Here is a 24290-nt window from a genome sequence, read left to right on the forward strand (position 1 = left end):
TGTTCTGCAGTCCACTAAAATGCTCATTAGTTTGCAATCTATGCCTGAAGGGTGAAAAACTCTGGAGCATTTGGTGGCACTTTCATGCCTCTGCGTTGGTTGAGTGAGCTGATAAGCTAGAGGCCCGATTCCATGCATGTCAATGTGGCTGCGTCTGAACTGTCTCAGCTGCAGAGGAATGAGCACTTTATACAAGGTTTCCCTAATGCGTAGCCACTTCCCTCCCTCCAACACTGCACGCACTTGCGCATTAATGTTACCTGCAGTGCAACCCTTGTTCCCAGCTCCCAAGTCACCCGAACTGCAGGGCAGCCCTTGACCTAACATTGCACTGTCAGCCAGCTGGGAAAAAGCAACTTGCCTGTGCCCTCACCTGAATGCGTAGCACCTCAACCTTGAGATCCAACAGGCAACCCTCGCGAGTACTGCACAATGTTAATGGACACTCACCTCCCAGCTCCCCTCGAAGTGCAGCTCACCAGATGCATACCTTATATATGCTGTTGTGAAACACGTCGGTGTGTCCAGCATGGGGGGGTTGATTCCATTGAGCTGGACATATTATGATATGCAGATGTATTACAATGAAGTTCCTGATGTCCGACAGTGGGAAACGTGACCCACCATTGACGGACGGAGCGGATGATTGCAAACTGGTTTCACACTATCGTGAAACCAATTTTTGGCTTTCTCGCCATATTGTCTGCTCACACCGCCAAACATGTCTGCCACGAACAGGAATGGAAAATTCTGTCCTATAAGTCCTACTGAGAGATCAAGTAATGTCTCTGGTATGAATTTCACCTCTATCACGGCGAGTGGTATTGTAACTGATTGCAGCTTTCCTCACTGGAGCTGGAGGGAAGTGATCACAACAGCCAATCACATTAAAGGATTTTCACAGAAGCCAGGTAAAAAGCTAAAAGCACAAAAACAAAATCACTTTAAAACAGTTTCATGTGGAGCAAATTAAAGATTGGATCATACACATGGGACAAAGGTAAAAGGTAAAATATTCTGATAAAACTTTCTTAAAAATATTATTAAAATCAGTTTTAAGAAGCTACTAGTTAATCAATTAACAGCACTCTGCAAATACAAAATTATGTTTTCAGGGCCAGTTTTGTTGTTTATCAAATTTTATTAATCATATTGGCATCAAAAAGCCAGTTACACCTGATTGAACAAGGCGTAACTTTTTATGGGTTTTTGACAGCAACGCATGTTTGGAAAAGTTGATTTTCTCACTGACTTCACTGATTGCCACTGCTGGTACAGGGTTGGGGTGAGATATGATCCACTGTGCAGACTATACAGAGCAGTAAGTGGCAGAGTACAACTTCAGGATTTCTGCAATAATCTGCTCTTAAAATCATAAGAAATAGAAGTAAGAATAGGCCCTTTAGCCCATCAAGCCTGCTCCACCATTCAATAAGATCGTGGCTGATCTGAGGTGTTAACTCCACTTTCCTGCTGCCCAACTCCTCCCCCAACCTTCCATTATCCTTGACTCCCTTGTAAGTCAAAAATCTGACTAACTTAGTTTGAATATATTCAATGATCCAGCCTCTACTGCTCTCCAGGGTAGAGAATTCCAAAGAAACCTTCAGAGAAGAAATGCCTCCTCAAGACCCCTTATTTTGAAATGGTGCCCCCTTGTTCTGATTCTCCCATGAGTAGAGACATTGGCCCAAATTATCCTGCCTCTGGATCATTGGAGACTGGACGCACATCCAGACTCCATGGGAATTGCCCGGGAAGTTTGAACTTTCAATGGGCGGTTCCCTTGTGCCCCAGGACCCTCCACAAAAGTCTCTAACTCTGAGTTAAAGTTGGAGACTTCGGGCAGTTCCAAAGTAAGCAAGCATAAAGACAGTAGCGGGTCACTGAGTGCATCTAGTCACAGGGTGTGAGCTTAGGAATTTGGTGAGTGAGGGAATTTGGTACAATGAGGGGGGGAGCTGCTGTTTACTTAGGTAGCTACCTTAACTTAGAGTTTAAAAGAGCATGGAGAGCGGTGGCAGACGTGTTCTGAGAAAAACTCAAAGTGTGATGTCACAGGAAAACAGGTAAGTCATTGGTTGGTAAGTATTTTGCTCATTTATTTTTCAAAACTCAGGTAATTTAGTCGGAATTGTAAGGGTTTATTCATAGTAATAAGGTTTACTAGCATGAGTAAAGCTTATTAAGAGCAGTAGGGTCTGGGTTTCTAGTCACCACGTTTATAATAAATAGTAAAATAAAGGCATGGCAGGGCAGCTCAGCTGAATGGAATTCGCATCCTGAAACACATGGGTGCTTCCTCTGTCCTAGACAAACACATCTGCAGGAAGTGGCACCAGCTGCAGAAACTTGAGCTTCATGTTTTGGAACTCAGGCAATGGCTGGAGTCACATTGGCACATCTGCGAAGCTGCGAACTATGTGGATAGCATGTTTATGGAGGTGGTCACACTGCAGGTTAAGAGAGCACAGGCAGAGAGGGAATGGGTGACTGCCAGACAGTCTAGAAAAATTTAAACAAAGGCAACTCTGATGGTACGAGGGGCAAGCTGGCTGTGGTAGACTGGGAAACTTCATTAAAAGATATGAAAGTAGATAGGCAATGGCTAGCATTTAAAGAATTAACACATGGTTTACAACAAATTTACATTCCTTTGAGGCACAAAAACCCAACAGGAAAAGTGACCCAACCATGGCTAACAAAAGAAGTTAAAGATTGTAGTAGATCAAAGAAAGATGCCGATAAAGTTGTCAAAAAAAGTCATAAGCCTGAAGATTGAGAGTTTTTAAAAATGTAGTGAAGGTGAACTGAGAAACTGATAAAGAATGAGAAAATAAAATGAGAGCAAACTAGTGGGAAACATAAAAAGACTGTAAAAGCGTATATGGGTATGTAAGAAGGGAAAGATTAACAAAGATTAATGTGGGCCCATCACAGGCAGAAGTAGGAGAATTTGTAATAGGCAATAAGGAAATGGCAGAGAAACTAAACAAATGCTAATATGTCAGTCTTCAAGTCGGAAGAGACAAAAACCTCTCAGATATACTACAGAACCAAAGGTCTAGCAGGAATGAGGAATTATAAGAAATTAATATTATTATAAAAGTAGTATTGGAGAAATTAATGGGACTGAAAGTTGATAAATCCCCTGGACCTGATGATCTACATCCCAGAGTATTGAAAGAGGTGGCTGAAGAGAGAGTGGATGCATTGGTGGTCATCTTTCAAAATTCTACAGATTCTGGAATGGTCCCTGCAGACCGAAATGTAACTAATGTAACCCCACTTTTTAAGAAAGGAGGGAGAAAGAAAATAGGGAACTCCAGACCTGTTAGCTTGACATCAATAGTAGGGAAATTCTAGAATCTATTATAAAGAATCTATGACAATTGAACTCTTAGAAAATAATGGTAGGATTGGGCAGAGTTAACGTGAATTTATGAAAGGAATATCATGTTTCACAAATCTGTTCGAGTTACTCGAGGATGTAACTAGCAGAATAGAAAAAGGGGAACCGGAGAATGTGGTGTATTTGGATTTTCAGAAGGCTTTGCATAACGTCCCACATAAGAGGTTAGTAAACAAAATTGGAGTGCATGGGATTGGAGGTAATATACTGGCATGGATTGAGAGTTGGTTGAAGAACAGAAAAGAGAGAGTAGGAATAAACGAGTCATTTTCAGGTTGGCAAGCTGTGACTAGTGGAGTACTGCAAGGATCAGTACTTGGGCCCCAGCTATTCACAATCTATATCAATGATTTGGATGTGGGGACTAAACGTAACATTTCTAAGTTTGCTGATGACTCAAAACTAGGTGGGAATGTGAGTTGTGAGGAGGATGCAAAGAGTCATCAAGGGGATTTAGATAGACTAAGTGAATGGAAGAACATGGCTGATTAGAATATAATGTGAACAAATGTGAAGTTATCCACTTTGGTAGGAAAAACAGAAATGCAGAGTATTTTTTTAAATGCTGAGAGATTGGGAAGTGTTGATGTCCAAAGGTACCTGGATATCCTTGTTCATGAGTCACTGAAAGATGGCATGCAGGTGCAGCAAGCAATTGGGAATGTAAATGGTATGTTGAGCTTCACCTCAAGGGGATTTGAGTACAGGAGTAAAGAAGTCTTACTGTAATTGTTTAGAGCCTTAGTGAGACTGCACCTGCAGTATTGTATACAGTTTTGGTCTCCTTACCTAAGAAAAGGTATACTTGTCATAGAGAGTGCAACAAAGGTTCACCAGACTGGTTCCTGGGATGGCTAGGTTGTCTTATGAAGAGAGGTCGAGGAGACTGGGACTGTATTCTCTAGAGTTTGGAAGAATGAGAGATGATCTCATTGAAACATACAAAATTCTTACAGGGCTCAACAGGATAGGTGCAGGAAGGATGATTCGCCTGTGGGGGGTGGGTGTAGAACCAGGGGACACAGAGAGCCTTCCACTTCTTCCTTGAACCGAGGCCCAAACAATCCCCATCCACCACCACTCTCCTCCGTCTGGCTGAACTTGTTCCCTTACTGAACAATTTCTCCTTAAACTCGTCTCACTTCCTCCAAATAAAGGTGTGGCTATGGGTACCCGCATGGGCCCCAGTTATGCCTGTCTCTTTATGGGATATGTGGAACATTCCTTGTTCCAGTCCTACTTAGGGTCCCTCTCATAACTCATCTTTCAGTACATCAATGACTGTATTGGTGCCGCTTCATTCTCTTGCCCGGACCTGGAAAAATTTATCAATTTTACTTCCAATTTCCACCCTTCCATCACTTTCACATGCTCCATCTCCGACACTTCCCTGCCTTTCCTTGACCTCTCTGTCTCAATTTCTGGTGATAAACTGTTCGCCAATATTCATTACAAGCCCTTCGACTCCCACAGCTACCTTGACTACAGCTCCTCACACCCTGACTCCTGTAAGGACTCCATCCCATTCTCTCAGTTCCTTTGCCTCTGTCACATCTGTTCTGATGATGCCACTTTCCAAAACAGTGCTTCTGACATGTCTTCCTTCTTCCTTAACCGAGGTTTCCCACCCACAGTGGTTGACAAGGCCGTCAACTGTGTCCAACCCATCTCCTGCACCACTGCCCTCACACCTTCCTCTCCCTCCCAGAACAATGATAGTGTCCCCCTTGTCTTCACTTTTCACCCCATCAGCTTCTGCATTCAAAGGATCATCCTCCGCCATTTCCGTCAACTCCAGCATGATGCCACCACCAAACACATCTTCCCTTCAAACCCCCTGTCAGCATTCTATAGGGACTGTTCCCTCCGGGACACCCTAGTCTACTCCTCCATCACCCTCAAAACCTCAACCCCCTCCCAAGGCACCTTCCCATGCAATTGCAGAAGGTGCAACACCTGCCCCTCCTCACCGTCCAAGGGCCCAAACACCCCTTTCAAGTGAAGCAGTGCTTCACTTGCACTTCCCTCAATTTGGTCTACTGCATTCACTGCTACCAATGTGGTCTTCTCAACATTGGAGAGACCAAATGCAGACTGGGTGACCACTTTGCAAAACACCTTTGGTCTGTCTGCAAGCATGACCCAGACCTTCCTGTCGCTTGCCATTTCAACACACCACCCTGCTTTCATGCCCACATGTCCGTCCTTGGCCTGCTACAATGTTCCAGTGAAGCCCAACGCAAACTGGAGGAACAGCACCTCATCTTCCGATTAGGCACTTTACAGCTTTCCGGACTTAACATTGAATTCAACAACTTCAGACTATGAACTCTCTCCTCCTCCCCACGCCCACCCCCCTTTTCATCCCAATTTTTTCCATATTCATTTTTTTTAACTTTTATTAATTTTTTCCACTTATTTTCATTATTATTTAAAAAATTTATTTCCAGTCTCATTCATCGTTTTATCCCCAGCTTTTAGCCTATTTTTGAGCTTTCTTCCCACCACTGTCACCTCACCCCACCCCACCCCCACTAGGGCCATTTGTCACTTTCCAGAGTGCTTACCCTGGTACGGCCATTATCACATTTTGCTTTCTTAATGTCACCATTAGCACCCCATTTAGCCAGTACCACCATCATTAACAACTCTTTGACCTTGTGTTTATGGCATCTTTCTTTGCCTCCACCTATAGTTGACCTTCTATCCAGCTTCACCGGTTCCACCCCCCTCAATCAATATATATTTCACTGCATCTCTACCTCCCTTTAGATCTGAAGAAGGGTCATACGGACTGGAAACGTTATCTCTGTCTCTTTCTCCACAGATGCTGTCAGACCTGCTGAGTTCTACCAGCATTTTTTGTTTATGTTATAAAAAATGGATGTCATCCCTCAAGTGCAACAGTACAATTCGTGTGAAACATTCTCAGCAAAAAGTTATTAATACCAACTTTAAGTTATTAATACCAAGTTTTCCTAAGTTGCATTTGTTGACACAATGTAGCACCATCGCAAGAAACAATTCCGATATCTTGGCATCACATCAAAACTTTAGACATTTGAATCGACTTCACCGCCCCGCCTCGCCTTTTTTGGCGCAGCGAAGCCGCCGTAGCGATGCCAGGGGAGTGTCTCGGTACAGGATTGGTTGATTGTGAGGAGTTGGCAGGGAGAGAGATCTTTTGGAAGCGGCCGGGCTGCTTTCGGATTGTGTGAAGGAGTTTGGAACCGCCCGGGCTACGTTCGAATCGAGCAGTAAGTGTGGTTTGAAATTCCAAGCGGGCAGTGTGCGGCACGAGCTCAGCTTCAGTCGCTCGGGGTTGCGGCCAGTGCCTGAGGCCTGCTGAGAGAAGCTCTGATGTTTCTGTAGTGCCTGTATAAAGTTTGTATCTGAGCTGTTATTGGGGCCTGGTGAACCCAATCGTCATCCTTTCTCTGCCTACATCTTTTCTATAAAGGTATTAAAAGACATATCTTAATATATTAATCATTTGTCCAAGGATCCTGTGTATATTTTGCCTAAAATTACATTGCACAGAAACGAGGCTATTCAGTCCCACTGATCTCTGTCGGTGTTAATGCTCCACATGAGCCTCCTTCCAACCCCCTTCATTTCTCCTGATTTATCTCCTTATATTCCTTTCTCCCTGTGTTTATCTAGCTGCCCTTAATTGTATTTGTTATTCACCTCAACTAGCTGCTGTGGTAGTGATGTTCCATATTCTAACCACTCTTTAAATAAAGAGGTTTTTTTCCTCTGAAATCCTTATTAGAGTTATAAGTGACTATCTTTTCAGGGGTCCTAGTTTTGGTCTTCACCTACAGTGGAAATAGTTTTTCTAAATCCTTTCATAATTTTCAAGACCTCTATTAGGTTACCCCACAACCTTCCTTTTTTCTAGAGAAGCCAATTCAGCCATTCCTAATAGGCATATCTTCTCAGTTCTGGTGACCTCCTTGTGAATCATTTTTGCACCTTCACTAGTGTATCTATAAACTGGTTATAATATTGTGACCAGAGCTCCGCTGCAGGAGTACTGTATGTTGGAGTAGTCTTGTCATGTCCTGGGGAATGAGCTTTACAATTTGATCTTTTTTCTCTTGGATTAAAGAACATAGGAAATAGGAGCAGGAGTAGACCATAACCCCTTACATCTGCTCAATAATAAGATCTTTGACCTCAACTCCACTTTCCTGCCTGATCCCCTTGATTCCCCTAGAGTTCAAAAATCTATCTTCAACTACAATATACTCAACGACTGAGCATCCAGTCTTCTGGGGTAGAGAATTCCTATGATTCACGAGTGGAAAAATTCTTCTTCAACTCAGTCTTAAATGCTCACCCCCATACCCTGAGACCACGTCCTTTAGTTCAAGACTCTCGGTGAGGAAAACAATATGTGTCTACCCTATCAAGGCCCCTCAGAATATCCTATGCTTCATGGAGATTGCCTTTCATTTTTCTAAACTCCAGAGTATAGGCCCATTCTACTTGATCTCTCATCATACAACAGCCCTCTCATCACATGGATCAATCTAATGAATCTTAGTTGCACTGCCTCCTTGGCAAGTATATCCATCCTTAAATGAGGAAATTTAAACTGCACAGTATTCCTGGTGAGGTCTCAGCAAAGCCCTGTATGATTGTACCTCCTTGCAATAAAGGTGAACATGCCATTTGCCTTCCTAATTGCTGTACCTGGATGCTCTTTGTATGAGCACATCAAGTCTTTTTGAACGTCAACATTTAAGAGTTTCTCACCATTTAAAAAAAAAACTGATTTTCTATTCTTCCTGTCAAAGTCAATAATTTCCTATTTCCCCACATTATATTTCTTATTGCCCAATTAATTAACCTGGCCATATCTCTTTGCATCCTCTTTTGAATCCTCCTCACAGCGTACTGTCCCACTCAGTTTTGTGTCATCAGCACAGCTGGATACATTACTTTCTGCTTCTTCATCATTAAGTCATTAATATAAATTGTAAATAGCTGAGGCCCAGTATTTGATTCTTGGGGCACTCCACTACTGACAGGCTGCAAATTTGAAAATTCCCATTTATTCCCTACCCTGCTTCTGTCAGTTAACTAATCATCCATCTATGCTAACGTATTATCCCTAACTCCATGAGCCGTTATCTTGTATAATAACCTTTTATGTGGCACCTTGTTGAATGCCTTTTGGAAATCCATATATCCCAATCAGCCTTAGCCAACTCACCCTGAACAATGTAATTGGCTTTATTTAAGTTTAAGACTCTTGTTTTGATCTTAAATATGTTACTGTCAAACTTAGAATTTCACACTATCATATTATGATTACTGTGCCCCATATTATCCTTTACCATGAGATTACTAATTCACCCTGTCTCATTACACATCACCAGATTAAAATAGCCTTATTCCTTGTTGATTCTGCAATGTATTGTTCCAGGAAACTCTCTTGAATGGATTCCATGAGCTCATCCTCTGGACTGCCTTTGTTAATTTGATTTGCCCAGTCTATATGAAGATTGAAGTCCCCCTTCATTATTGTATTACCTTTGTTACAAGCTCTTATTATTTCTTGATTAATTGTCTATCCAGGGGACCTGCAAACTACTCTCACTAGTATTTTAAGCTCTTGTTATTCCTGATCTCCACCCAACACTGAAGTAAGGATATTACTTCCTGATCTCCTGAGCCAAGATCCTTCATCACTCAAACTAAAGACTTGCTATAGGCATTACTGCAGGATGATGATGATAGAGAAAGTGAGATGTGGTTGTGATGGCTGCATTATTGAAAAATAAGTTGTCATCACAATAGCAACATAAAGATTGCTTGTTGTTAAATAGAATTCTTTGTTTATGGTAGAAAGACAGAGATTAATGAAGCTTCACTACACTATTTGGTAGCAGTGCCTGGATTAAGGCATGGGACTATGATAAAACTTGCCATAATTACTTTGAAGCAGTGTTATTGCCTGGAAATCTGCCCATTGTGCATGGAAGTTCAAATTCAGAACTAATCTTCACTTGCTCAACCAGTACTTGGATTGGGTTATGGAGAGCCTCTTACTTGAGTTCTTGTGCATTGCAGTACAATTTCTACAGGTTTTTTGTGTAATCAAACTTTCTTTTAATTAAATAAAAAGCAAAAACAAATCTGCACATTTCACATCCTCAGGATGTCCCCAAAGTATTTCAGAACCAAATAAGTATTTTTGAACTTTATGCACTGTTGTAATGTAGATAAACCTGGCATCAGTTGGTGCACAACAAGGTTCCCTAAGCATCTATGAAATGAATAAACTGATAATCTATTTTTGTAGTGACTGAGGAATAAATGTTGGTCAGGACACCAGGAGAATTTCCCTATTCTTCAAGTAGTACCAGTAGATGTTTTACATCTGTCTGATAGGATAGGTGGGGCCTTGTTTACACCTCCCCTAAACAATGACACCTCTGACAGTGCCGCATTCCTTGAATATTGCAGTAACGTGTTGGCCTAGTTAATGTGCCCAGGATTCTGGTGGGGCCTCGATCCATTACTTGCTGACTGAGGTAAGAGTGCTATCACTGAGCTAAAGCTTGGCATTTAAAGTAACAAATTAAGTTGAATTTAATTCTTTCATAAAAGTACTCAAAAGTTTTTGCATTATATTAAATTATTCAAATCAAGTTGAAGTTTTTGAAAAAAAAGAGTTATCTGCCCATACCTGTCACCATGTTTGTGTGCCACTGTCTTTCTGCTTGACTTCCATGCATTCTGCCTGCCTCTTCTCCATGCATGGCCACAATTTGCAAATGTACAGAAACCTTCATCAGTTCTTTGAAAAGTCTGATTTGAATTATTTATGCTTGTTATGTTATTGAGGAAATGTTTCTTTACTTGTACAGGTGCTTAGGCTGAAGGGTACAAGATGAGCCTACGAAAGCAAACGCCCAGCGATTTTCTGAAACAGATCATAGGGAGACCAGTGGTGGTCAAACTGAACTCGGGTGTGGATTACCGAGGTAATATACATTGGCCTACTTAGATACTTATGTGCTGGAGTAATAAGACCAGTTGAGAGAAGAAATAAGCTTAATCTAATTACCTTGCTAAATCCTGCTGCTCAGAATATTTAAACTATGTTTGTAGAGCTTTTTTTCTTGTTGCATATCTTCAGTGCAGTTGAAATCGTCAGTGGTTTGGTACCATATTTTCTTGCTATAAATAGCTTCCTTTGCCTACAGTGGTAAAACATTTTCACATCTGCTACTGATGCTGTTCCATTATCAACTCACTGGAGGCTTGTCAAACTGATGGATACAAGATGGATGTTGCTGCTTTGTTTTGTTTTTCCCCTTTCCCTTCTCACCTTCTTCAATGAAGATAAGGATCTTGCCACTTAGGTAGGATGTTAACCAATGAAGGGATGCATTCCCACTCTGCCCAAGTATCAATGAAACTAGTAATCTTCCATTTTAAAGTGGGTATTAGTTCAATTATAACCTTTAATTTTAGTGAGTAAGGATTCTTTTAACTCTGTTTTTTCTAGTGTAATAAAAGGGATGTATTCTTATGTTGTCACTCAGTGAGGTCTATAGATTGTGGCAAAAAGTTATTGTACCATCAAATGCACATTTAGTTCTAATCTATGATACCTGTTATCATGTTGTATAACTCAGTATTGTAACCAATCATATTGAGCATCCTAGTACTGGGTTTTAATAAATTCTAATTGCAATTGTCTCATTTTACCAGGTGTTTTGGCTTGTCTGGATGGGTATATGAATATAGCATTGGAACAAACAGAAGAATATGTAAATGGTCAACTTAAGAACAAATATGGAGATGCATTTATTCGAGGCAACAATGGTAAATTAACGTTTTTTCTTAATAAAACCTGACAATTCTCTCTACTTTATATTGGACTATAAAACTACTATGGTATTAATTTTGGGCAAAGGCTTTTGAAAAAAAAATCTATTCCTGTGACTGTCTTCCAGTTTCTCTCTCTCATGAATGTTGGGCTACATGCATGTCTCTCTTATGATCTCTCTCTCGCTCTCTCTCTCTGACTCTCAATTTTTCTTAACTGCTTTGTTTCTCCATCACTCTCCTTTCTGGAAGAAAAATAAGATGCTTGCTTTTAAATATGATGCTGCTGTGATCTTGCTAAGAGTTCCCATGGCAACGTTTTGTGAGCTTTGCTATGCATAGCCACACTCATCCACTCATGCCACTTTATCTGATCTCATTCCTGCATATTTTACCTGGTCACATGAAGTTTGCTATCAATTGAGTCATTTGGGGAGCTTTTATTTTTCTTTCCCTTTTTCTGTGAGGATGAAATTTTCGGAGACGTGTCCTAACTGCTCTTGTCTGCTTGTATGACTGAGCCACATCTTCCCCTTCCTTCAGTATTTATTACTGCTGCTCTGCTTTTGTTTCAAAGTCTTCCCCCTAATTATGCTTTCCATTTACAATTTTTAATCAAAGTACTTAAGTATTCAAAATGTTCATAACCACTAATTAAATTTGCATCAGTTTTTTACTTTATCAAGCATACTGCCTGCCTAATGTAATGTGCTGATGATATCCTAATTAAGAACCTTGGACCGTGTGAGAAGTAACTCTTAGCAAAATATCTAATAATACAAATTTCATTTGTGAAATAAAAGATGGCAAACAGGGATCTTTCTAGACTGAGAGTCCGATTAAATATACTGTTCTGGCAGTTTAACTAGCCTGTTTATCTCTTTTTCCAAAATAATATTTGTTTAAAAACCTCCCTCAGGAAAATGAGCAAAACTAGTCTTGAATCAGGTCGTCTTCATTGTTCCTCCGCATCTCCAACATACCAATCAGCTTACTCAGCAACAAAGCTTTTAACTTTTAAGATAGTGTAATGAATGCAGTAGGCTTGTCACAGTATCGTCTTTTCATTGGATAACTGCCATTGACAATTTAAAAGAAAGGCGTATGACTGTGACATAGCTGGAATATGAGGTTTGCTTCAGTTTAAGAAATTTAGTTTGGTTCATCTGACCCTTGTGTTAACCACAGTACTGGCCCCTGTGTATTAATTAATAGACATTAACTGGTATTTATTCCATTTATCTTAAACTAGAGAATCTTTACAGTTGTTCTTTTTTCTTTCAGTGTTGTATATAAGCACACAGAAGAGAAGACTTTAGATGATGTTTTGCACCGAGTTTTGTTTTTTATTTAAATAGACAAAAATTGGTTTTATTCTTTTTTTTAAAGGAAAAGACATTCTAGTTTCATAGTTCTTTTCAATTTTTGGTTATCTGCAGTAGATGTTTTTCATGAACAAGAATTATTGATTTACATTTTCTGGAAGCTTTTGTCTTGGACTATTTCAAAAGTGGATAATGGCTGTGATGTATGTAAGAAACATGAAGCTTCTTCAAAGCAAGCACTGACCTGTTTTGAAATGCTTTGCACATTTAGAGCTAAATACCTGTTTAGGGGGAAGCTAAAAATGTTGCAAATAAAGGACTTGATATACATGTCTCACTTTGTTTGTTTAAGTTCAATATCACTACCGTAGAAATATATTACAAATAACTTTTTCACCAAAGGACGGGGTGTGTGGTGAACACTTCTGTTTGCAATTTATAGTGATAGAGTAAATGCTTTATCAATTCATGACTTAGGATTTTACTTTAAATAGCAGCAATCTTCCCCCTTGGCTCTTTGTGTCGGTTAATAGTGGGGTACAATTACACAGGATTTTGTATCAGGGTAGATAATCCACACTGCTGTAATGGCTGGCTTCTAATTCTTCCATAGAATCATACAGCACAGAAGGAGGCCATTTCACCCATCATGTGCTGGCTCTTTGAAAGTGCTATCCAATTAGTCTCACTCCCCTGCTCTTTCCTCAAAGACCTGTAATATTCTCCTTTTTCAAGTATATATACAATTCTCCTCTAGAAGATTTGTTTTTATTCTAGCTTTGTCATGGATGATCAATTTTGAAATGGAACATCTCTTTCTCCTACATACCTATGTGTAGTTATATAATCCTTTTATTCCAGGACTGACGCAATGCACTGGAGCAACATCTCTTCCACACAGTTGAAGCATGTGTTTCTTTTAACCACTCACTGTTCTCAATGTGGTGAGTCAGCAATTTGCCAGTAGGAGTAGTGGGTAGAGACTAGTTACTTCCCTCCATGGAGGGAACATCTGAAGTCCTTACTGTAGACCCTTCTTGCACACCACCTACTAATGGGATTTTCAAAGGCCTTAGAGTAAGATTCCATACCCACTCTTGGTTGCAGATAATATGTGCTGTGAGGAGACAGTTGAATGGGAGATGGAGAAAGTAATAGATGAATAACTAAAAGCAAGAGGGAGAACTAGGATTACAGAGTTATTAATCTGGAAAGATTTAGAAGAAAGTAAAATTTAGTTTCTGTTGTTTCAGATGTATCTGATTCTCTTTTTGTTTTTTACTTTTCACCCAGCTTTTTTAAACTACTGGTCACATTTTGAGGTGATAAAGGTCATTGGGTTTTATGGATTCTGCTTTGAGTTTCAATATTTTTCAACTTTGTTGCAATGTATATGTTTAGAAAATTTCCACTTGATAATTGCATATAATGCCAAAATAAATTGGCTTTAGTTTCCATGGATCCTGACCTTTTGAGAAGTTATCTTCAAACCAACTATTTGTTAAAAAATGCTAAGAGTTTCTACATTATTAGTTATAAATTATTTGCATCTGTTCAAGTAAGTCAAGCTTGTGGGTGATGTGTATGTGATGTCACTAAAGTAGAGAAGAGTTGGTACTCCTAGCCACAGATTATCAGGAGAAGGTATTGAGTTCCACTGAACTGATATATCCAGAGTACCAGCAGCTTTTGTACACCGTTGAGGCATATTTTGAACATCTAAGATCACCTCTGGAAATATTGTCAATAAAGACTCGGATGCAGTGTTTGTAGATTTTGGGCCTTACCCAAGGTCAATTTTTAAATTGAAACTTCGGCAGCAACTTCCTGATTTCTAAGGACACATGATCTCCAATTAGCTTTTTTTTGTTCAGGTTCTCTAGAAGTGCTGGTAAAAGAGCTCCTATAAGTTAATGTGGCATTGAGGTCCCCATACTAGTAGTATTTTCTTACTTCACTTGATCATGGATTTCTTTGTCATCAAGGTAGAGACAATCCATTCAGGTTTCTTGGCTGCTTTTCCCTCTTGCCTTTTCTCATCAGTTCAAATCTCCCTCATCATAGTGCTGTCCAGCCCCACCCCCATTTTTTTCTCAAATCTCCAAGCTCATCTCATTCATGGGACCTACCTGCTGCTATCTTTACCCCCATTCCCACTAATCACCCAGTTTCATTTCCTGCTTTCCATGCTAACTAACATAAATAGTTCCGTCTCCTTAGATATTGTCTCCCTCAGTTTCAAAACTGCTTTCATTATTCCTTTTCAAAATTCCTATCTTTGATTTCTCTGTCTTTGCCAGCTGCTTCCTCTTTATCCAATTTCCCTGCCCTTTCTGAAGCTCTTGAAAGTCTGGGTTCCACCTAGACCCTTGCTCAATTCTCCCATCAATTCATGTTTGAATCCCACTATCAGATCTACAACTCAACCTAGAGCACATAAATGGTCCCAATTAATGTCACGAATCAAAATCTCTGACTATCACCATGAGGTAATATCGTTTGTTGACTTATCTGCGACCAGTGACATGGTCAAACACATCATCTTCGTCCAAAACTCCTCTGCGCCCAGTTAATGGGGCTACCCATGTTTGGTCCCACTCTTACTTTCCAACGGTAACCAGAGTATCTATCTGTTGTTTCTCTTCACTCTTGCACTGACACTTCCAGAGTCTCCCAAGGCTCCATTCTTGGCCCTTCTCACTTTCACATGCTGTCAATTGGCAATTTTGCCTGACGCTTGGGGTTCAGCTTCAGTATGTACACCAATAACCCTAGTTCTGTTCTTCCACTAGCTTTTTCAATCCCTCCATTGTCTCTATGCTTTCAGGCTGTTTGGATTCATTTGTGAATCTCTGCCAGCAAAAACTTGGACAATATTCTGTAGCATCACTACCAACTCCATCCCACTGCCTGGCCACTGCTTCAGTTTGAACTGGAGTGTTCACAATCTCGTTGTCCAGTCTGATCCTCAGCTAAGCTCCTACCCCATTTTCATTACAAAGGTTGCCTACTTCCACTCTAACCTTGTTTTCCATCAATCACACCTCAGCCCGCCTGCCACCTAAACCCATATGCTTTCTATCTCATTACTGTCTTTTTTTGTAGCTGTAAGCGGGGTGATAAGCAAGATGAAAATTGTAATAAAAAGTCCCAATGATTTACAACTAGACGTCTGCTCTTTCTGATTGTTGGTTTGATATGATCAGTGGTATCCTGCAGGAATTCCTACCAGAGCTTCAGCTATTCACTGGGCAGAATTTTTCGACCCTGTTATCGTGGGGGCGGGGCCGTAAAATGGGGTTAGCCATTATAAATCCCACTGACAACAGCGGGAACATAAAATCCAGCTGTCATCAAATTCTGCCCACTATGTTTGTAAATAACTTGGATGGAGGAATCAAGAACCATATATTTAGTTTACTGACACCACTAGTTAGGTGACACAGTAAATAATGTCGATGTGAGCAGAAAGTTGTAAACAGACATTGAGAAATTAAGTGAGTGGGCAAAACTGGTAAGATGGAGTTCACTTTGGATCTAAGAATGAGATAAAAGTATTTTCTAAATGCTTAGGAGCTGTGGATGAACAGGGATTTGGTGATCTAAATATAGAAATCATTAAAAGCTATTGGTCAGGTAAAAAATAATTAATAAGGGTAATTGAATATTTACCTTTATCTCAATGGTCTGGAACTTATGTTACAACTGTTCAGAATGTTGGTTAGACCCAGTCTGGAATCCTGCATTCAGTTCTGGGCACCACACCTCAGGAAGGATATATTGGTCTTAGGGCAGGAATAAGATTGCAGTGCAAGTTCTCCAGAATGATAGCAGGGCTAAAGGAGTAAATTATGAAGATAGGATACATGGACCAGAATATAGAAGATTAAGAGGTTATCTTTTTTGAAATGTTTCAGATGATTGAAGGAATGGATAGGAGAGGGAGAGAGAAACTATTCCTCTGGTGAGAGGAGTCCAAAACAAGGGGATCGAACCTTAAAATTAGAGCCAGGCTGCTCAGTGGTGATGTAAAGAAACACCTCTACACATTTCCAGAAGGCATTTGACAAAGTGCCACGTCAAAGGTTATTGCAGAAAATAAAAGCTCATGGTATAGGGGATCACATATTGGCATGGATAGAAGATTGGCTGGCTAACAGAGGAAGCAGAGAGTAGGCATAAATGGGTCTTTTTCAGGTTGACAAGGTGTAATGAGTGTTATGCCATAGGAATCAGTGCTGGGACCCAACTGTTACAATTTATATAAATGACTTGGATGAAGGGATGGTTGCCGTATTCGCTGATGACACAAAGATAGGTAGGAAAGTAATTTGTGAAGAGGACGTAAGGAGGTTACAAAAAGATATAGATAGGTTAAGCAAGTGGGCAAAGATCTGGCAAATGGAGTATAATGTGAGAAAATGTGAAATTGTCCATTTTGGCAGGAAAAATAAAAGAAGCATATTATTTAAATGGTGAGAGATTGCAGAGCTCTGAGATGCAGAGGGATCTGGGTGTCCTAGTGCATGAATCACAAAAGGCTAGTATGGCAAGTAATTAGGGAAGTTAATGGAATGTTATCATTTATTGTGAGGGGAATTGAATGCAAAAGTAGGGATGTTATGCTTCAGTTGCACAGGGTATTGGTGAGACCACATTTGGAGTACTGTGTACAGTTTTGGTCACCTCATTTAAAGAAGGATGTAAATGAATTGGAAGCAGTTCGGAGAAGGTTTACCAGACTAATACCTAGAATGGGTGGGTTGCCTTATGTGGGAAGGTTGGACAGATTAGGCTTGTATCCGCTGGAGTTTAGAAGAGTAAGAGGCGACTTAATTGAAAGATATAAGAGACTAATACCTAGAATGGGTGGGTTGCCTTATGTGGGAAGGTTGGACAGATTAGGCTTGTATCCGCTGGAGTTTAGAAGAGTAAGAGGCGACTTAATTGAAAGATATAAGATCCTGAGGGGTCTTGACAGGGTGGTTGTGGAGAGGATGTTTCTTCTTGTGGGAGAATCTAGAACTAGGGGTCACCCTTTGAAAATAAGGGATCGCCCATTTAAAACAGAGATGAGGTGATTTTTTTTAAAGGGTTGTGAGTCGTTGGAACTCTCTTCCTGAAAAGGTGGTGGAAACAGAGTCTTTGGATATTTTTAAGGCAGAGCTAGATAGATTCTTGATTAACAAAGGGTGAAAGGTTATTGGGGGTATGTAAGAATGTGGGTTGAGGTTACATTCAGATCAGCCATGATATTGAATGGCAGAGCAGGCGCGAGTGGTCTACTCCTGCTCCTGATTCATACGATCGTATGTATGGGATAGTAAGGAGATCACATTGCCTAATCCTGGCCCCCAACCCCTCTATGTCTCCTGTAGTATGAACACTGGGGATATTGTGAAAGAGATCAAAGATAATGAAAAGGATCTAAATATAGAAGAAAATGGAATTGGAGAAAAGAGATTTGAAATTGATGGTCTGACCAGTCACTGCTTTAAATAATTGAGAATAATACTTAATTTTCACTTAGTTCCAATTTGTTTCCAGATTATTTTCAGAATATTAATGATAAATTAATTTCTTAAAATAAATCTGTTCAAGACACTCGAGAATGGCTCTTATAACACAGGGGCACCATTAAAAGCTGAGGTAACAGTAATAAAATTGTCATTTGGGAATTCCTCACTTTTACTCCCACACTAACTTTACTTATCTATTGCCTCTTAAATAACACCACAGCGCCACCTCCAGTCTAAGATGGCTATATTCAGCTGGGTGTGTAGTTTGATAATATCCTACCTCATCAATTTTGCTGCAAACAAATATTAAGGGTGGTTTATAAAATCAATCTCCATTTTCCACTCCATTATCAGTGCTAAGATCTTAAGTTGTATCATTCTTACTCTCTGGAGCTCTTTTCCTAAAACCTTCACCTGTGTACCTTTCTCCCTGCCTTCAAAAGCTTTCTCACAACAATTTGCATTTACATAGTACTTTTAACATTGTAAGACAGTCCAAGACGCCTACAGAAGTGTTATCAATCATCAAGCCACAAGGGAGATATTTGAACATGTGACCAAAAGCTTGGTCACAAAGGTAGGTTTAAAGGGGAGAGCAAGAGACAGGATTAGGAAGAGAATGTCAGAGCTTAGACCCCAGACAGCTGAGGACACCACTGCCGAAGATGATGTATGCACAAAAAACTAGAATTAGAGAAGTTCAGAGATCTCGGGGAGTTTTTAAGCTAGAGGAAGTTAGGAGGATGATAGCATAGCGGTAATGTTACAGGACTAGTAATCTAGAGGCCTGGGCTAACAGTCTGGAACATAAATTCAAATCCCACCATGGCAACTATGGGAATTTAAATTAAATTAATAAACGAATGACTGAAGAGCTAATAATAGCTACCAGATTGTCAAAAAAATGCCCTCCAGAGGAGCAAATCTGTAATCCTTACCTGGTTTGGTCTACATATGACTTCTGATCCACAGCTTTGTGATTGAATCTTAACAGCTTCTGAAATAGCCAAGTAAACACTCCATTCAAGGGCATTTGGGGGCAGGCAATAAAAGCTAGCCTCTCCAGCAACGCTTCCATCTCAAGAATGAATGAATTTTAAAAAAAGATACACAGAGGGGCAGTGATTTGAAACAATGGTAAGAATTTTAATATAGAGACATTGCCAAACTGGGAGCCAATGTTGGTTAACAAGCACAGAGGTGATAGGTGAATAGGACTTGGTTGTGAGCTGGGATATGGACAGCAGAGTTTTGGATGACTTCAGGTTTATATAGGATGGAATATGGGAGGCCAGCCAGGAGGGCATTGGAATAATCGGGTCGACAAGTTACAAAGGTATGGATCAGGGTTTCAGTCGCAGATAGAGTAATTCTAAAAGGAACAAAGAGATCTGGGGGTATATGAAGATGGTAAGGCAGGTTGAAAAAGTGGTTAAAAAGGCATATGGGATCCTGGACTTCATGAATAGAGACATAAAATACAACAGCAAGGAAGTTATAATGCACCTTTATGGAATACTGGATCAGCCTTAACTGGAGTATAATGTCCAATACTGAGCACCACACTTTAGGAAAGATGGTAAGCTTTAGAGAGCATGTAGAAAAGATTTGAGAATGGTTCCAGAAATGAGAGACTTCCATTATGTAGATAGATGGGAGAAGCTGGGATTGTAGTCCTTAGAAGATTGAGAGCAGAAGTGTTCAAAATCATGAAAGAGACAGAGTAGTTAGAGAGAAACTCCCCAAAGACAGAAGGGTCGAGAACCAGAAAGCACCAATTTAAGGTGATTGGCAAAAGAGCCAAAGGCAACATGAGGAAAAACTTCTTTATGCAGCAAAGGTTTATGACCTGGAATGCACTTCCCGAAGGGGTGACAGAGGCATGTTCATAATGGCTTCCAAAAATGGAACTGCATAAGCACCTGAAGGAAAAATATTTGTAGGGCTACAGGGAATGGACAAGGGAGGTGGCAGTGTTACAAAGGTGCAAGTCCAAAGTCTAGACGGTTGGAAATTTGAAACTAACACTTTTATCTGTGATTGATGCAATGGAGTAGTAATACCATGGGGGAGGTTCTGGCGTAGTGGTATTGTAATCCATAAATCCAGAGTAATATTTTGGGGATTCGGGTTCGAACCCTACTACGACAGATGGTGAAATTTGAATTCAATAACAATCTGGAATTAAAAGTCTAATGATGACCCTGAAACCATTGTTGATTGTTGTAAAAACCCATCTGGTTCACTTAAGGGAAGGAAATCTGCTGTCTTTATGAACGAATAAAAAAAACCATACTGTTTGTTTGCCTGACATTAGACTCCGGAAACAACTGCTCTACTCAGAACTTAGCCATGCAAGGAGGCTCCCAGGGGGACAGTAGAATCACTTTAGAGATTACCTCAAAGCATCCCTGAAGTGGTCAAAAATCGCTGCTGACTCATGGGAGCTCCTGGCCTGCGACTGACCAAAATGGAGCAAGTTCTTTTGGGAAGGCACCGAACATATTGAGAGACATTGTTGGGAACATGCAGAGGCAAAGTCATGGTATCGGAGAGAGGGTAAAAACCTAAACAACCCATCTATCCAACCCTTCAAAGCACCACATGCCGTGCATGAGGCAGAGTCTACAGGTCGAGCACTGAACTTATCAGCCATCGCAGAATCTATCGAACCGGAGTGGAAGCAAATCACCCTTGATACCGAGGGACTGCTTAAAACAGGAAGAAAGTAGGGTCCTATTAAGGACAAAAGGGAATGATATATGCTTGGAGGCAAAGGGGAAGTCTAAAATACTTAATGAGTACTTTGTGTCGGTGTTTACTATAGAAGAGAGGATGCTGACAAAATATTGGTAGAAATGGAGATGGTAGAGGTAATGGCTGGGTTGAAAAGTGATAGGAATAATGTACTGGAAAGACTGGCTATACTTGGGATGGATAAGACACTTGGTCTGGATTGCATCCAGGTTGCTAAAGGAAGCAGGAATAGAGATAACAGAAGACTTCTATGATCTTCCAATCATCTCTAGGTATGGGGGAGGTACCAGAGGATTGAGGAGTGGTAAAATTTAACACCGTTATTCAAGAAAGGATCTTCTTAGTAATCACAGGCCAGTCATTTTAATATCAGCGATGAGTAAGGTTTCAGAAGCAACAATCAGGAAAAAATTTAATGGGCACTTAGAGGTTTGAGTTAATTAAGGAGAGCCAGCACGGATTTGTAAAAGGCAGATCATGCTTGACTAATTGAATTTTTTGATGAAGTAACAGAGAAGCTTGGCAAAGGGAATGCAATGGATTTTGTCTATATGGATTTTACGAAAGCATTTGATACTGTACTACGTAAAAGGCTGGTTAACAAAATTGAGGGTCGTGGAACTGGAGGGCCAGTGAGTGGCAGCTGGGATTTAAAAAATGGCAAAAAATTAGTGAGTTATGGGAAATTCAGATTGGGGGATGGCAGACAGTGTGTTCCCCAAGGGTCAGTGCTTGGATCACTTTTTTTGATATATAAATGACTTGAATATTGGAATACAGAGTAAAGTTTCAAAATTAGCCAACGATGCCACACTTAGAGGTGTGGCAAACGCTGAGGATTTTACCAATTGACTCAACAAGACATAGATAGGCTAGCAGAATGGGCAACAAGTGACAGATGGAATTTAATGGTAAAGAACTATGGAGTGATGTATTTTGACAGAAGGGATAGGGAGAGACAATATAGATTTAATGGCCCTATCCTAAATAGTGTGCAGGGACAGACGGACGTAGGGTTCCTGTGCATAGATCTTTGAAGGTAGCAGGACCTATTAAGAGAGTAATTAACAAAGCATAAGGGATCTTGACTTCATAAATGGGCATATTAAGTACAAAAGTAAGGAAATTATACTGAACCTTTGTAAAGTTCTTGTTGGGTCGCAGCTGGATAATTGCACCTTGATCTGGTCACCACACTTTAGGAAGGATGTGAGGGCCCTTGAGAGGGTGCAATAGAGGTTTACCAGAATGGTTTCAGGGATGAGGGATTTTAGCTACAAGAATAGGTTGGAGAAATTGGAGTTGTTCTCCTTGGAGCAAAGGAGATTGAGGTGATGTTGATAGCGGTGTACAAGTTTGTGACAGGTTTAAATCAGGTAGACAAAAAAAAACTTCCCAATAATAGATGGTACAAGGACTAAGGGGAAAAAAGTTAATGTTTTGGGCAATCGATACAGGGGGGACGTGAGGAAGAATTTTTCACATAGCGAGTGGTAATGACCTGAAACTTGCTGCCTACAAGGGTGGTCGAAGTGGAGACAATTAATGATTTCAAAAGGCAATTAGATGGAGAGCCAGCATGGACTTGATGGGCCAAATGGTTGCTTTCTGTGCTGTAATAACTCTATGAACAATGTATGATTTGGTAATAAGCACCACACCACCATAATGAGGGTCTGGGCAGGGCAAGTGGTGGAAGTTACAGCCAGGTAGGGAGGCATTATGGGAAAGGTATCGTCACCCATCAGTCAGGTTTCTGCCAAGGTCATGATGTTGATGCAATCATCCATAATAAGCTTGTGGATGGCAGGAACCATGTTCACGAGTGAATAGACATTTTGGAGGAAATTGTGAAGAGGAGGGTGAGATCTGCTCCACTGACAGAGTTCACAATGTCAGTGCTGGAAGGGTTTACTAGGATAGAAGGATGATTGGCAAGATTAGTACACAATGGAAAACCTGGCTAGAAGGTCGGAGAGAGAGTAGGTTCAAGCAACTGAGTTGCTTCTTGCAAGGAGGCCCTTTTGAAGATGCCTTGAGAGATACAGAGGGAAACTACAAGCTTAACTAAGAGGGAGTCGAGCCTGGAATGGCAACTGGAATGTAGGATGGTCGAGATAGGGATTTAGGTGATAGAATACCTGAGAGGGGTGAATAAAAGGAAAGACAACAACTGGAGAAAGGGATCTAAGAGGGTTAAAGAAAAGAAAAAGATGGGAAAATAGTAACGATGGTCTCAGGCCCAGAACGATAGTCAAAACATGCAGGAAAATGGATGTACAAAAATTGAAGTTACATAAGATGCTTGGAACATCAAAAATCTGATGTCCAGATATGGAGACAGGTGTAAAGAGCTCTCATCATCTATCTTTTTCATTTGTGCTTTATGTTATCAGTTACTATTCATCATTGTTTCTCCTCTGAACTCCATTAGGATATTTATTACATTGAAGGTGTCATAGAAATGAAAGTTGTTGTTGACTTGTTCTATTTTTCAGTTCATGCAATGTTTCCCTTTGTTTCATAATCATGAAGAGGTCTTATGCATGATGGTATAAGTTTAGGGTTTGTTCTGGGTTGATCAGTGTAAAGTTACACAATTAGTTCAGCAAAAACCGAAGATATTGGAAATAATCAGCAGGCCTGGCAGCATCTGTAAAATTTAATTGGAGTATAGAGTTATTACCAGAGCAGATAGTGAAGACCTGCGTCATATGATAATGCAAGCGTTTTGATATCACCTTTCATATTTTTGCTTTTGGGAGAAAAGCTTTTGCCTTAATCCTCTGTTGTATTAAAGTTCCATCAGAGATCCTATGAGGTGCAGTCCTGAGATCACATTTTAATATGATTATGTTATTTGTTAACATTACAGAATCAAGAGGGATCCTTACAACACAGACCTATTGAGAAGTGTTTCTACATTCCACACTGTAAGGCGCTTTATCCCTGAGGCAGTAAAGATCATAACATGTTCCCAGCTGGGACATTGTAGGTCACAGCACTTTCCAATCATCGAGCAGGCATGAACAAACTCACTTACGGGTGACTGTGCCAAAATTCAGAACGTAGGAGATCAGCTCCTCACATTTAATTTGTAGGTACAGGAAGCATTAATCCAATACTTAATTTGTGTAACTATATTTTTGTGGGCCTACATTGGCCAAGTTTCTCTGAATTGTTAGGGAACCAAACAAGATGGAGAACTAATGGTTACCATGATTAATGTAAAAGAGGTTTGTGTTTCCATATTATAAGAATGATATAAGGAACACTGGAGAAGATGTGAAAGGATACCAGATCTAAGAGAATACAACTATCAGGAAACACTTAAGTTAGGGCTTTTGTAGCATATTAAAAATTGCATTGTGCAAGTTATCTACTTAAGACCACCAGACACTTATGTACTGGCTGGAGTCTAGAAGA

General features: G+C 40.3%; 1 protein-coding gene across 4 annotated transcripts; it reads left to right on the forward strand.

Annotated features, from left to right (window-relative positions):
- The first annotated feature begins 6526 nt into the window (after positions 1-6526).
- lsm6 (LSM6 homolog, U6 small nuclear RNA and mRNA degradation associated) lies at positions 6527-24223 on the forward strand. 4 transcript variants are annotated; one of them, XM_041200057.1, is made up of 5 exons: positions 6537-6669; positions 9893-9960; positions 10297-10413; positions 11147-11260; positions 12548-12921. In XM_041200057.1, the coding sequence occupies exons 3-5, from the start codon at positions 10320-10322 to the stop codon at positions 12580-12582; spliced, it is 243 nt and encodes an 80-aa protein (XP_041055991.1). In that variant the 5' UTR covers positions 6537-6669; positions 9893-9960; positions 10297-10319; the 3' UTR covers positions 12583-12921. The 4 variants fall into 4 exon arrangements, with proteins under 4 accessions (XP_041056000.1, XP_041055982.1, XP_041055991.1 ...); XM_041200066.1 differs by lacking the exons at positions 9893-9960; positions 12548-12921 and adding an exon at positions 23740-24223 and having other exon boundaries at positions 6527-6669; XM_041200048.1 differs by lacking the exon at positions 9893-9960 and having other exon boundaries at positions 6527-6669.
- Positions 24224-24290: the final 67 nt, after the last annotated feature.

Source organism: Carcharodon carcharias, chromosome 1 (assembly GCF_017639515.1).
Source record: "Carcharodon carcharias isolate sCarCar2 chromosome 1, sCarCar2.pri, whole genome shotgun sequence".
Lineage (NCBI taxonomy): Eukaryota > Metazoa > Chordata > Chondrichthyes > Lamniformes > Lamnidae > Carcharodon > Carcharodon carcharias.